Genomic DNA, 14601 nt, shown 5'->3' on the forward strand with positions numbered 1-14601 from the left:
GGAACAGTGGGGGGAAATAGTGTAAAAAGTGAAAATTTTAGCTTTTTTTTGAAGAAAAACGAATTCAAATGGACTAAATGATATCAGAAAGAGAAGAAATGGATGCAATTGAGTTAATCTTCGTGTAGAACACTGAAAGTGTGTGTCCTCTCGTGCATTGTCTCGTCGAAGTCTCGTTCTTGTTCCAAGTCAAGAGTCATCGCCGCGAGGAACGCCGGAATCGAGTTGCGTTCGCCAATGTATCTGGAAATTAGGGATTTTGATAGAGAGTGTAACCACTTTCAGACCTTTTTCAGAGAAAACCCTTTTTTGAATAAGATTTAAGTAAGTTTCTCTTTTTTTTTCATTTTTTTTTCAGATTAACACCATTATCGTCGAAAAAGGTAAATTATCGGCTAAAATAGTCAAAAAAAATTGAAATTTCCAGCTGAAAACACGTTTTTCTGAAAAAGATCTGAAAATTGTCAATAATCTCTATGTTTGTATAAAACCATTTAACAGAAAGCAGTTTTCACAGTTCCAGAGAAAAATCACAAAAAAGGCAAAAATAGGAATTTCTAGCTGAAAACACAAAAATCGCAAATAACTTCTAACTTTCAAATTGCTGTGAAAAACGGAATGTGCTTTCAGATTTTAAGCTAGATTATTATCGAAAATGCTATATTTTTGGTCAAAATTACCATTTTTAACAAGTTTTTCACTGAAAACTGGTTTTTCTACTTAAAAAAAATATGAATTTTTCCTCTATTTCAGATTTTCAGATCGGAAATTCTGAATTTGCAGCTGAAAACACAAAAATCCCAAACTTTTGTAATTTTCAACAGATTTCGAGAAAAATGTCGTTAAAACTGTGAAGACTGCGGTCTTTTCAATGTTTTCATACCGAAAAATGGAGATTTTTGACAATTTTCTGATCTTTTTTATAGAAAAAGCTTTTTGAATGAGATTTGATAATTTTTTTTTTCGGATTTTCAGCTAGATTATTATCGAAAAAGCTGTATTTTTAGTCAAAATTGTCATTTTCCTTCAGTTTTTCATTGAAAACTACGGGTTTCCCACTCAAAAATTCGATGTTTCCTTTATTTTAGCTAGTTTGGGTGCTCTCCCCCTCCCCCTCAAACTCACTTCTTCATCAACGGTTCCCACTTCTGAATCATCTCCTCCGACGCGTCACTCTTCACATCCAACATATCAATTCTGGGCGTTCCATAGAAGTATTTGAACACAAAATGATTATCCGAACCCCCTTCGTACTCACTCTGCACCGTACAAATACCCTCATCAGCGTCTTTCAGTTTGATCTGAAGACCAGTGAGTGCAATACAAGCTTGGCGGAATTTCGAAGCCAAATCTTTATGGAGATTGTAGCTATCTTCCAGAACTTTCTTCTCGCGAGTCACCAATTCCAGCCGATCCTCGAGCTCTGCCATCTGCTCTTCACGGAGTTGAGCTGCTCCATCTGGAGCATCCGTCAGTTTTCGTTTCTTGCTCTCTTGATACTCTGCCCGAGCTGCTTGGAATGGATTCATAGCCATATGGAATATCTTTGTGTTATCACCAGCGTCAGTCTCTTTGTCTCCTGGAGCCCCCAACGTCGTCGATGAGAAAGTAGGCTCTTCTGCCACCTTAACCGTTCGATTCATCACATCTTCCAGCTGCTCTTTGAGCCGTTCCACCTCCTCATTCTGCTCCGCAATCCTATCAGCCAACTCGTCTCTTTCCCTTTCCAACTCTTGGTTTTTTACCCGTTCATTCGAAAAAGCGTCCTCCAATCGCTCATTTCTCCGCTCACAATCCGTACTCTCTCTCATTATCTTTGTCATTCTCGACGTCGCCGCCTCGAAATCCTTCTCCAACTGATTATTCTTCTTGATGAGCTCTGTGATACGGTCGAGAAGTTGCATTTGTTTCGCAGAGTTGTCCGATTCAGTGGACACTTTTTCGTCGATTTTGAAGATGTCGCGGGCTCGGCCGATACGCAACGCCTCGATTTCTCCCTGGAAAATTGAGAAATTTGGGTTTTACGGGGTCAAAATTAGGATTTTAATGATATTTTTAGGGCTTTTGGTCTAATAAAACAAAAATCGTTTTTCATATCAGTCGAGCATTTTTATAGAAACTGCGCCCCACCGCAAACGAGAGAGAATCGGCGAGAGACGCAGAGTTTTTTCTTGCGCTGACACAGATTTCAACAGTTTTTGGATCAATTTTCGCTATTTTCTTCAATTTTTTCGGTAAATTAATATGAAAAATGGTGAAAATAGGTCAAAAACTGTGAAAATCTGTGTCTGAACGAGATTTTCACAGTTTTTGGATCAATTATCGCGATTTTCTTCAATTTTTTTGCTAAATTATTATGAAAAACAGCGAAAATAGGTAAAACTGTGTCCTCTATTAGGGCAGTTTTACAGCGGAATGACCAAAAAAATAACAATTTTCAGCTCAATAAGACCATTTTTTGGCCAAAATAAGTGAAAACTTTAGTTTTTGACGAATTTTACAGCTAAATGACTACTAATGAGCATTTATAGCTGAAAAAAGCGATATGAATGCTAATTTTCCAGTTTTCGACACAAATTCTATAGATTTTCATCATTTTTCTCATCCAATTCTCTCTGAAAACTAACAAAAGAGTTATCCAACTGCGATTGAAGTGTCTTCTTCTCGAATTCCAACGTTCTATTCTTCTCCTCCATCAACATTGACTTCTCCGCTCGTCCCATCGACACATTCAATCGGTCTTTCAGCACACTGTTCTCCAGCAGAAGACGTTGAATCTTATCGTCCTTCTCGTAATCGATAAGCGATCGATTCGCCGGACATCCGTCGGTCATCATTGTCTGATCCTCTTGCATCAGTGTGTTGTTGGCGGTGTCATCGAGAATGGTTTGGTTGGAATCTGGAAGGAAAATGGACGTTTTTGAATGGAATATTCGTTGAAAAAAGCTGTTTTTTATTCTAAAAAATCAGGAAAACTTCCATTTCCAGCTAATTTTAGTCAAAAATAGTCATTCACTTCGAAGTAATCCAAATTCGATGATTCTATTAGCACGACACGCTTCTTACAACCGCGCTCTACCGAAACCGAAGTGTTCGAAATTGAGAGAATCATAGAAAAAGAGGCATTTTTCAAGAACATTTCGACAGAGCGCAGTTGTATAAAAGAAACACTTTTCCAGTTGAAAAATCCTGAAATTTTTCTTGAACTTTGAATAAAAATTGCGAAAAATCTGAATATTTCCACTTTTTGGCAATTTTCAGCCTGAAAATTCAGTTTTTCAATAAAAACGTCCGTTTTTGGCAAAATTTCAATTTTAGCTGAAATGTCCAATTTTCTGAAGAGTTTTACTTGAAAAATTGGGTTTTTGAGTTGAAAAACCTGATTTTTTGTCTTGAAAAACGCAAATTGTCAAATTTTTCGTGAGAAAAAAACAGTTTTTCCCGGATATCGCTTGAAAACCGGTTTCAAACCTAAACAAATCTGTTAAAACCACATTTCGACCCGAATTTTTCGCGTTTTTTCCTGAAAATAACTTACGAGGAATAGTAAAATTCGCCGCCGACACATCCGCCCTTCTCACCGCCTCAACCACAGCTTCCGGCGATTCCGCACGTCTTCTAACCTCAAACTCGACGCCATCATACTCCTGAACACTTCCAGCACCCAACATTTCCACAGTCTCCTCCTCAAAATCAAAATTCTCCAGTGTTCTCAACATATTTCTAGGCATTGAGTTCAGCCGATGAATTTCCTCTTCGTTATCGAATTTTCCATCCGATTTCACATAAGTTTTGACGGCATCTAGCTGAGAACTGGCGAGATTGAACCATGTATAGTATTTCTTGCCGAATTGTGTCCAAATCTCCAAAGATTGATTGTATTCCTGCGCTGTTTCGTCCTTTTCCTGCTTCAAAAGCTCACATCTCTCTTGTAAATCGAGAATTCTCTCTCGATTCGCCTCGGAATCTATTGATTTCTCCGCCAGTTTCGCTTCTTTCGCCTTCAACATCTCTTTTAGCCTCTCGTGCTCTTCACGAAGAGAATTTAGCTGTCTTTGAGCGTTTTCTTTGTCGCTTTTTGCCTTGATAAGTTCGGAGGGCTCTTAAAATCGAAAATTTTGATGAAAATTGTTGAAAATTGACAAAAATCGCTGAAAATCCACGTACCTGGTGATAAAGTGATGTCGAAATTCAATTTTCTGGCCTCTTTCGGTGCGTGCCGCCTAAATGCCTCCTCTTTCCGCCGTTTTTCGGTTTCTGCCTTCAATGGGAACTCCTTTTTGAACTGTTTTTTCATTTCTGCTGCGAATATCATTGTCGCCTCCGACTCCTCGTATGAGTCCTCCTCTTCGATCATGTCATCGTCGGAATTCATGGCTGGAAATTTGGAATAAAGAGTTTTTGGATAGAAGACAAAAAATAATAATAAGAAAATCGATTTATTGAAAAAAATAGGGATTTTGAAGAAAAAATCGAGACATTTAGCCGGAAAAGAGGAATTTACGGGTTTAATCAAGTATTTAGAACAGTAAGAAACTTTGATAGAACGTAAATTGAAAAAAAAAAACATTTTTCTGAAAAAAATGATAGAATATCGCAAAAAAAGTGATTTCTGCAGAAATTTCTGACAAAAACTTAACGCATTCCATCGGTAAATATTGTTTTAAACGATCTCAACAATTTTCTCTCAGATATTCATGGTTTTTCAGCGTTTTTTTGCATTTTTGCAACATTATGCAATTTTTGCGACAAAAATCTGCATTTTTTGTGATAAATCTATTAAAAAACAACGTAAAATTGATAAAAACAAGAAAAAAACCATGAAAAAACCGCCAGAAACCGTCAAAAACAAATATTTTATTGAGTGAGAACATCATGAAAGTGTCGCCCCGCCCACTTTTCGCATGCGGCATGGTTTATTGCAAGCCCACCGCACACTCTCTAAGGCGGGAGTTCGGAGCGTCGTACTGGTGTATTTTCAGTGGAATAAATCGAAGAATTGACTCAAAAATAGGTTTTATTCCGGAAAAATGACATTTTTACAGTTTCAGACAAATTTTGGGATGACAAAAATATAAATTATTCAAAACAGAGTATCTTTCAAACGGGTTGTAAAGCGCCAACACATCCGAAACAATTATTCCTTGTCTCCAGCGGTCTTCTTTGGCAACAAAACGGCCTGAATGTTCGGGAGAACTCCTCCCTGAGCAATAGTGACTCCAGCCAACAACTTGTTGAGCTCCTCGTCGTTGCGAACGGCGAGTTGAAGATGTCTCGGTGCGATACGAGTCTTCTTGTTGTCACGTGCGGCGTTTCCAGCCAACTCGAGCACTTCAGCGGCGAGGTATTCGAGAACCGCCGCCAAGTAGACCTGGAAATCATATGAAATAGAAAAAAAACTCTATAAAAAGTCAGCTTACCGGTGCTCCGGCTCCGACGCGTTGAGCGTAGTTTCCCTTGCGAAGGATACGGTGAAGACGTCCGACTGGGAACTGGAGCCCGGCACGTGATGAGCGTGACTTGGCCTTTCCTCCGGTCTTGGCTTTTCCTCCCTTTCCACGTCCCGACATTATCGATTGATTGTTGATGGGCTGGAAATATGGAAAGTTCAAGAGAATTGGTTCGAAATTTCAAAAATTGAAATTTTCCAGCGAAAAGATTACGAAGATCTAATGAAGATGATACGCATTTGATCATCTTTGCGTCAGCTCTGGGATCGGTATCAGATCACTGGGCTCCCGAAAAACTGTGGTTAAAGACGCATAGAGACTTTTCCGGATATCAGTTTTTTACTGTCCCCGCTGAAAAAATAGAAGCTGGAAAAGATATACAGATCTCGGCGATTTCTCTGTCTGACATTGTTCGGGTCGGATGACTGGGTCCACGATTCGTCATCCGGCTCATAGGTGCTCACAACCATAGAGCTTTCCGAGATCTACGTTTTGGTATATTTTCAGCTCAAAACTTTTAGTTTTGAGCGAGTTAGGCACGTTTCAACCATCGTATTTCGCAACCCTATGATAGCGTCTTGCCATCCATAGCCATCTAGCCTGACCCGTGACTCTTTAACGTTCTCAGAGCCAACCAGGGATCAGATGAGTAGACTTCTACGTTTTGGGGTCTATTTTCTAAGCGAAAATGAGGTTTGTAAGCGAGTTTCTAGTGAAAAATAAGAGGAAAATATGTTTATTTTCCCTGACACCTCGAACATGTGAGTTGGAAGCGGAAAACTGAGAACAAATCGATGCAAAACGAGGTACGCCACGCGCACGCGCGCCCCGCTATTTATACATTTCGTGCGGTGGGGGCGGGGCCTGTTCTCCGGTGGCCGAGGGCGTCGCCACCGCTCGCCAGTATAAAAGCGGAGGGGCACGCGACGCGAAACGCGTTGTGTGAATCTAGCACATCTCATCGATTTCTCTCGTTCTTTTTCCCTTTTTGACCCAATTCAACTAAACTCATCATGGCACCACCAAAACCGTCTGCTAAGGGAGCCAAGAAGGCGGCGAAGACCCAAAAGCCAAAGACTGACAAGAAGCGAAAGCACGCCAGAAAGGAGTCGTACTCGGTGTACATCTACCGTGTTCTCAAGCAGGTTAGTTGGAAGTTTCAGACAACTTGTAGAGCGGAATGATGAAATATTTGACGAAACGTTTCGAAAAGGCGCGTTTACTCGCTTCAAGATGTAGATTTCAATGAGTTGAGTTCCAAGAACTGGAACCACAAATCGGAATAGAGCGGTCCAGAGCCGGCAGCTTTTTGCGGACTCGCGACTTTGTACATCGGGTTCAATCCCTCTAGCGCGATCTGTGGCTCAATAGCGAGACTTGCATTTCAGCTCATAGATTCGATTTTAAAGCCAAATTCCAAATTCTCCATTTCCAGGTCCACCCTGACACCGGAGTCTCCTCGAAAGCTATGTCAATCATGAATTCGTTCGTCAACGACGTCTTCGAGCGCATCGCTGCCGAAGCCTCTCGTCTTGCTCACTACAACAAGCGTTCGACGATCTCGTCTCGTGAAATCCAGACGGCCGTTCGTCTGATCCTTCCGGGAGAACTCGCCAAGCACGCCGTCTCCGAGGGAACCAAGGCTGTCACCAAGTACACCTCGAGCAAATAATTTTGATGCTGATGATCTTCATTTTGTATTTATTTATTCTTTGTACGTTTTTTGCACAATAAAAAAGCTTTAAAAATGTTGTGAGTCAAGTGAGACCAGCGGGTTTCGGAACTTTTTGCAGGATGAATGTTGGGCTAGAAGGATCAAAGGCTGGGTTCAATCTTATCGGATGATGAAGGGCTCTGTTTAAGGTAGTATAGAACATTCTAGATTTGTAGAGTCTATTTCTGCGTGAACGGAAGTAAGCCTTTTAGCCCGACGCCTTTAGCCTAATAACGATTTTGAACAAGATTCGGAGTTTGAGTTTTAGAATTGAAAATCTAGAACAAGTCTGCAAAAACCGATCCTACCCTCATCCGCCCTGACAGGCCTTTCCCAGACTCCGCCCAGCCACCGCACACGGCTATATAAGCGACGTCGGCACACCAGTTGTGCAACCAGTTCGTTTCTACACCAACCGCTCTTGCAAGAATGCCAAAAAACACAAAGAAAGGAGGAAATAAGAAGTTGCAATTGAGCAACAAACAATTCGAGGACTTGCTCAAGGAGGTAACTTATTTAAAACATTATTTTAAAAGATAATTCAAATTTTCCAGATCGGCGGCGGTCTTCCAGAAGGAATGGCTCTGGACCCGGCGCTTCTCGCCACCCTCCGCGAAGCCACCAACACTGAATTCAATAAAGTCGCTAAGGAGAAGTATGGAGACGTTCAAGTGGAATCTGATGACGATGGGGAGGAGCAGAAGTCATCGGAGCCGAAGAATGGGGGAGAGGGCAGCTCGAATAAGGCATAAATATCGGATTTTTATCGATTTTTTGGCGTTTTGAAGATCTCTTTTATCATTTTTTACCGATTTTTTTTCTTCTAAAAAAACTCATTTTGTCTGATCCTCACTGTAAATCTTTTTTGTCGATTTTTTCAAAAATAAATCTGTTTTCACTAAATTTACAGGGTTTTCGCTCATTTCAGACGGATTTTTAGAACTTTCAACCGATTTTTTCCGAATTTTACCATTTTTTTCCATCAGTTTCCTTCAAAAAATCAATCCGCCACATTCAAACTCTTCAATTTCCCGCGCTCGCCTCTCCCCTCGGCCACCTCGCTATTCGCCGTCCGTTTTCTCTCTCGATGTGTCCCGACAGGGTGGTTCAAACTGACTCCGCCCACTCCGCTCACTATAAAAGCTGCCCGTGTGTGACGTTTATTTACGCCATCTGCTCGATATCTCTTTCAGTTTTTGTTTCCCACTAATCCCCATCGCTAATACAAAAAATCGATAATGTCCGGACGTGGAAAAGGAGGAAAAGGACTCGGAAAGGGAGGTGCCAAGCGCCATCGTAAAGTCCTTCGAGACAATATCCAGGGAATCACAAAGGTGAGAAAATCCCGGGTTTCGTGAGAAAATTAGATTAAAAATAGCCTGAAAATCGACTTTTTCAACCCAAAAAGAGGTGAAACGTGGCTTTTGGGTCTCGCCACGATTTCGAGGGTTACTGTAGTTAAAGAATTTTAAAGAAGATTTTTCTCGAATTTTTGCGAATTTCCTGCCTAAAATTTCAATTATCTGTTCAATTCAATGTAAAAATTGATTTTAACTCGAAATTTCATCGAAAAATGACTGGAAATTAGCTAAAAATAAGTTATTTGGGTCTCGCCACGATTTCTCCGGATTACTGTAATTTTTTAATATGAAATTTGGATTTTTAGCCTATTTTATCGTAGTTTCAGCGAAAAATTGCCATTTTTCTTCAAAAATCATCGAAAAACTCGAGTTTTCAACAAAAAAAACCTCTAAAAACTCGATTTTTACGCTAAAAATCTAAAGATTTCCTATTTTCCAGCCCGCCATCCGCCGTCTCGCTCGTCGTGGTGGTGTCAAACGTATCTCTGGACTCATCTACGAGGAGACTCGCGGAGTTCTCAAAGTCTTCCTCGAGAACGTTATCCGTGACGCCGTCACCTATTGCGAGCACGCTAAGCGGAAGACTGTCACCGCGATGGACGTCGTCTACGCTCTGAAACGTCAAGGAAGAACCCTCTACGGGTTCGGAGGATAAGCCTCCAAGTTTTGTATTTATTTGAATCTCCACACGCTGTACTATACTTTGTCATATATTAATAAATGTTAATTACCAAAATATACTAATTACATTAAACGCTTAAAAGCCATGGCTACCTTATATCACACCACACATACACCGATTGCACAGGAAGAAAAGTGAATTAAATGCGAAAATCAATAATAAAAAATAGTTAGTTTTAGACGGATTCCTCTGCCTCTCCATCTCTTCCCAGAAGTTTAATCTCGTCGGATTTCGCTTGACTCGCCGGGGATGCTCCAGAATTCTTCTTATCCATAACTCGCTTCTGGACATAGGTGTAAGCTGCGGATCCGAATAGCACGACGAAGTTAGAAGTCCACCAGAGCATCGTCTTCACTTCAGAATACCACATGACAGCCATCACAGTCTGAGCGGCGGCTTTCGCAGTTCCAGATATATTATGAGTCAACGGAGACGTCGCCTGAATCTGCCACCCGGTGACGTAGCCCATCATGAATCCGAAGATTCCACCGAACGTCATCAGAATCCAGAAGGTAGTGTCGAAGAGGTTGTCAAAGTAGAAGACGGCGCCGAATTCTCCGTTGAAAAGCATCAGAGGGAGGAAGAGGACGAGGGCGTTCAAATTGTTGTACATCGTCAGACGCCACAGACAATCGCCGACCGAGGAGAGCACTCTGGAATTGATTTTTTTTATAGTGAAAAGCTGGAAAACTCAAATTTTGGAGTAAAAAATGGGATTTTCAGGGATATCCCATGGAAAAATCTGAATTTTAGAGCGTTTTTATTACGAAAATAGCTAATTTTCATGTTCTTGATGCTCAAAAATCTGATTTTCAAGATTTTTTCACTGAGAAAACCGAATTTTTCTATCGAAAATCTTCAGAAAATCGGATTTTCAAGCTGAGCATTGCCAAAAAAGTGGAAAAATCAGAATTTTTCAACTGGAAAAGTGATTTTTACTGAGAAAACGCAATTTTTCAATAGAAAATATTCTGAAAATCGAATTTTTCAGCTAAAACATTTTTCCGAAAATTCCCAATTTTTCACATTTTCGGAGTGATTTTAAAGCTGGAAATCGGATTTTTCAAGCAAAAAATTGCAAAAAAAAGGGCAAAAATTCAGTTTTTTAACGATAAATCGCATTGAACAATCCAATTTCCAGCTCAAATGTTTGTTTTTCACTCCGAAAATTTGAAAAATCACGAATTTTCGGCTCAAAACCATAAAAAAATCCGAAAAATAACGAATTTCTCAAAAAAAAAAAACGGGAAAATTTCAAGTAAAATCCGATTTTCTGAAGATTTTAGATTGAAAAATTGCGTTTTCTCGGTGAAAAAATCTTGAATTGCCAAAAAAAAAATGAACAAATCAACTCGAAATTTTGCCGAAAATGTTTGATTTTTCAAATTTTTCAATTTTTTTTCGAAAGCAAAACTAGATTTTTGAACTGGAAATTAGATTTTTCAAGCTGAAAATTGCTAATGAAAAGTGAAAAAATTCAGTTTTTAACGTTAAATCGCAATTTTTATATGACATTAAGATAAAAATCAGGATTTTCCTAATTTTGCCGTTAAAAAATGTGATTTTAAATCTTTAAAATGAGGTTTTCCAGGCTTTTCATGGATTTTTTCGAGCGTTTCATCTTGAAAATTGCAATTTTCATGTTCTTGAGACCGAATAAAACTAAGAAAACACAATTTTTCAGTTGAAAATCTTCTGAAAAACTTTTCATATCAGTTCGGCACAGTTCTTACAGCCGCGCTCTACCGAAATGCCCTTGAAAAATGTCTCTTTTTCTCTGAGTCTCTCAATTTCGCACACAATTCTCTTTGGTTTCGGTAGAGCGCGGTTGGAAGAAGCGTATCGGGCTTATACGAAAAAATTGCGTTTTTAGAGAATTTTTAAACAAAAAACGGTAATTTTTTAAAACAATTTTCCACCTAAAACCACTTACTTTCTTGTATAAATCGCGTTGAGCGCAACCGACAAACTAGCCAAAACTCCAAAAATGACACCAGTATACGATAAAGTTCCGGTGGCACCCTCCTGATCGACACCCAAAAAGAATCCAAATATAATCAAAGCACAACAAGCAATTGCCTGTCCGGACGTCTTCTGTCCGAGAATCAGATAAGTGCAGACGACGTTAAAGACGGTCGTCAGACTCCGACCGACATAGTAGAAACTGACACCGACATACTTCAAACACAGATTATTGAAAGAGATCATTGCGACGAAAACGACGGAGAGCGGAAGCACTTCTCGACTGATTTTTGCGTCGATTGGCATCGAGGGAAACTTGAAAATACCGTAGTTTTTAGAGATTTTTGAAAGAGCGAGACATAGGAAAACGGTGACGAGACATTGGTACCAGGTGATGAAGAGTGGCGCGTCGAGCTGAAACATGTTGGGAAAAATTTGACAAATTTTTGGTGAAAAATGAACAAAAATATGAAAATTGAGGCACCTTTCGTTAAATTTTTGAGGGTTTTCAACTTAAAAATCGGAGATTTAAAACATTTTTGGTTGAAAATAGACAGAAAGGAACGAAAATTGGTTTTTTAGCTGAAAAATCAAAGTTTCTATCGAATTTTAAAAGATTTTAGCAGTTTTCGACTGAAAAATCCAACGATTTGAGCTAAACATCACAAAAATGAGAGTAAATTTGACGACTTTTTGGTAGAAAATGAACAAAAATGTGAAAAATTGGCCATTTTTCGTTTAATTTTTCGCAGATTTCGGCTGAAAAATTCAAACATTTTAGCTGGAAATATGGAGGTGTTTTGGGAAAAATTCACTGGTGTCTTGTGAATTTTCGAAGTTTTTAAACTCTTTAAAAAGACCGAAAATTTGAAGAATTTGACGAATTTTCGGTTAAAAATAGACAGAAATGAGCGAAAATTGATTTTTTGGCTGAAAAATCAAAGCTTTCTGTCGATTTGTTTGTTTTTTTTTGGGAAAAATCAAAGTTTTTATCGAATTTTAAAAGATTTCAGCAGTTTTCGACTGAAAAATCCAACGATTTGAGCTCTTCATCACAAAAATTTTACAAATTTTTGGTGAAAAATAAACAAAAATGTGAAAAATTGGGCATTTTTTGATGAATTTTTGAGGGTTTTTAACTTAAAAATCGGGGATATGAAAAATTTTTGGTTAAAAATAGACCAAAATGAGCATTTTAATGTTTTTTGGCTGAAAAAGTGGAGTTTCCTTTCAAATTTTTTTTGTTTCTATCGATTTCAAATCGATTTTAGCAGATTTCGATTGAAAAATTCAACATTTTGAGATTGAAAATTGAGAAATTTGACGAATTTTTGATCAAAAATAGACAAAAATGAGCGAAAAATGACATTTTTCGTCAAGTTTCATCGTTCTTTGACTAAAAAATCAAACTTTTCTATGTATTTTTCGCTTTTTTCAACGAAAAAATCATGTTTCTATCGATTTCAAATCGATTTTAGCAGATTTCCGCTGGAAAATTCAAAAAATTTAGATTTTTATTTAAAAAATGCCGAAAAACTAGGTGATTTTCACTTATTTTCACTAGATTTGAACCGTTTTCTGTTTTTTAAAATTGAAATTTTTCAATCAAAATCTGAAAAGTTCGCTTTCGGCTGAATTTTTGAAGAAATAAAAGCATTAAATAGCAGAAAATTTGAATTTTTGATATTTTTTCTAGTTTTGCCTTTTATCCGGATAAATTTTCAGCTAAAAACTTTTTTTTCTGAAAATGTTAGTTTTCTGAATCGTTTCTAAAAGTTCACTCACCTTTACACTAGACAACAGATATTTGTTCAGGAACACCAACCCGATCGAGAATACCCTGCAAAATTTTCAATTTAGTCTTATTTTTCCAAAAACCAAAATTTTCCCCTCAAAAAACGCACCAATATGCTGAAACTGCGGTGATAACCTGTTTATAACTCTCCCATTTCGTTGGATTCTCTCGGTTTCTCATAATTTCAGCGGGGGATTCAGGAGGAACGGAGGAAATAATGTTGGCTTTCGACTAGGGAGGAGAGGGGAAATACACAATGCAAACACGCAAATGAACGTGGAAAACGCTGGCGGTGGAAGAGGAAGAGAAAATGGGGAAATGACGGCCAGGAGGCCATTGTTGAGAAGGGGGGAATAATTGCGCTGTGTAGCCTCTTTACTACCATGAGTTGTGTACACCTTTTGCTCTCGTCGCTTTATCGGCTTTTTTCCGTTTTCAAATGATTGATTTTTTAAAATTTTAATTTAATTTTGTAGGAAATTTCGTAATATTAAGGATTTTTAAGGTTTTTTATAGTTTGTGTTGAAATATTTAAATAATAACCGGAATACTTTTATTTCCCGTACTTTCCGTATATTTAAAAACTTTTCATTTTTCAGGAAAACTTTCAAGTTTAAATTGTAAAACGTGCTTAAAACACTAACTTCTTAGTTTTTTATTCAAAAATTTGAAAGTTTTAGTAAAAACTTGAAAAAATAAGCGAAAAATCGGATTAAATTGTTTTAAAGCACTTCTTCTTTTGCAAAAAGTAGTTTTTCTTCTGGAATAATATTAATTTTCTTGAGTTTTTCACTTTTCGATCAATTTTTTCTTTAATTTTTCCCCAAAAAATCCAACAAAAACCATCAATTCCACGCTGAAAAACTCTTTTTTGAGACCCCACAAATCGGGGAGAAACGTGGTGCGGGAAACACGAATCGGGGAGAAACAAATCGGGGAAATACCATTCGGGGAAATACAATTCGGGGAGAAAGGGGCGGAGTCGCGAAAAAACTGTGCGGCAGTTGCAAAATAACTTGCTCATGGTAATTTTTCCTCTTGAAACTACTGTAAAAAAATTTTTTTGCAACTGCCGCACAGTTTTTTCGCGACTCCGCCCCTTTCTCCCCGAATTGTATTTCCCCGAATGGTATTTCCCCGATTTGTTTCTCCCCGATTCGTGTTTCCCGCACCACGTTTCTCCCCGATTTGTGGGGCCTCTCTTTTTTTCTGAAAAAAAAAGCTGAAATTAATTTTTTCTCGAAAAAATTCCACGTAGCTCCGCAAACACCACCACGTACAAATACAGATTTCAGGATCTACCGTAGTCTATTTGTAATCGTGGGCTGTCGAAAAATAATTTTGTTCCGATTTTGCTCATTATTTAAGTTTTTGCTCAAATTTTTCCGATTTTTTAATGAAAAACTAAGAAATTAGTGTTTTAAGCATTTTTTATAACTTAAATGTTATGGATTTCAGGGGGAATTTAGGAGTTTTTATGAGAAAACACAAAAAAAACATTTTCTGACAAAAATGCGGATTTTTATGAATTTTCAAGTAACAATCCATGATTTTCTGCTGTTATTCGGTCTTTAAGTTCTATAAATCACTAAATTTCTCATTTTCAGCCGAAAAATGTCATTTTTGTTCTTTTTTCC

General features: G+C 38.2%; 7 protein-coding genes across 7 annotated transcripts; 4 read left to right on the forward strand and 3 right to left on the reverse strand.

The window, feature by feature from the left end:
- Window positions 1-113: 113 nt before the first annotated feature.
- GCK72_017120 (uncharacterized protein) lies at window positions 114-4375 on the reverse strand (the record flags this gene model as incomplete). Its single annotated transcript, XM_003091006.2, has 5 exons — window positions 114-243; window positions 1126-1997; window positions 2628-2899; window positions 3539-4102; window positions 4168-4375. 5 exons carry the CDS (start codon window positions 4373-4375, stop codon window positions 114-116), a joined length of 2046 nt encoding a protein of 681 aa, XP_003091054.2.
- A 762-nt stretch (window positions 4376-5137) lies between these two features.
- On the reverse strand, window positions 5138-5570 carry GCK72_017121 (uncharacterized protein; the record flags this gene model as incomplete). Its single annotated transcript, XM_003091002.2, has 2 exons — window positions 5138-5371; window positions 5421-5570. The coding sequence occupies 2 exons, from the start codon at window positions 5568-5570 to the stop codon at window positions 5138-5140; spliced, it is 384 nt and encodes a 127-aa protein (XP_003091050.2).
- Window positions 5571-6463: 893 nt separating this feature from the next.
- GCK72_017122 (uncharacterized protein) lies at window positions 6464-7122 on the forward strand (the record flags this gene model as incomplete). Its single annotated transcript, XM_003088387.2, has 2 exons — window positions 6464-6595; window positions 6886-7122. 2 exons carry the CDS (start codon window positions 6464-6466, stop codon window positions 7120-7122), a joined length of 369 nt encoding a protein of 122 aa, XP_003088435.1.
- A 471-nt stretch (window positions 7123-7593) lies between these two features.
- GCK72_017123 (uncharacterized protein) lies at window positions 7594-7916 on the forward strand (the record flags this gene model as incomplete). Its single annotated transcript, XM_003091003.2, has 2 exons — window positions 7594-7671; window positions 7719-7916. The coding sequence occupies 2 exons, from the start codon at window positions 7594-7596 to the stop codon at window positions 7914-7916; spliced, it is 276 nt and encodes a 91-aa protein (XP_003091051.2).
- A 486-nt stretch (window positions 7917-8402) lies between these two features.
- On the forward strand, window positions 8403-9180 carry GCK72_017124 (uncharacterized protein; the record flags this gene model as incomplete). Its single annotated transcript, XM_003091004.2, has 2 exons — window positions 8403-8498; window positions 8965-9180. The coding sequence occupies 2 exons, from the start codon at window positions 8403-8405 to the stop codon at window positions 9178-9180; spliced, it is 312 nt and encodes a 103-aa protein (XP_003091052.1).
- A 202-nt stretch (window positions 9181-9382) lies between these two features.
- Window positions 9383-13144, reverse strand: GCK72_017125 (uncharacterized protein; the record flags this gene model as incomplete). Its single annotated transcript, XM_003091007.2, has 4 exons — window positions 9383-9860; window positions 11141-11583; window positions 12955-13009; window positions 13074-13144. The coding sequence occupies 4 exons, from the start codon at window positions 13142-13144 to the stop codon at window positions 9383-9385; spliced, it is 1047 nt and encodes a 348-aa protein (XP_003091055.2).
- GCK72_017126 (uncharacterized protein) lies at window positions 9626-9982 on the forward strand (the record flags this gene model as incomplete). The annotated part of the gene is made up of 1 exon (XM_053731896.1): window positions 9626-9982. One exon carries the CDS (start codon window positions 9626-9628, stop codon window positions 9980-9982), a length of 357 nt encoding a protein of 118 aa, XP_053580809.1.
- Window positions 13145-14601: the final 1457 nt, after the last annotated feature.

This window comes from Caenorhabditis remanei, chromosome V (genome assembly GCF_010183535.1).
Source record: "Caenorhabditis remanei strain PX506 chromosome V, whole genome shotgun sequence".
NCBI lineage: Eukaryota > Metazoa > Nematoda > Chromadorea > Rhabditida > Rhabditidae > Caenorhabditis > Caenorhabditis remanei.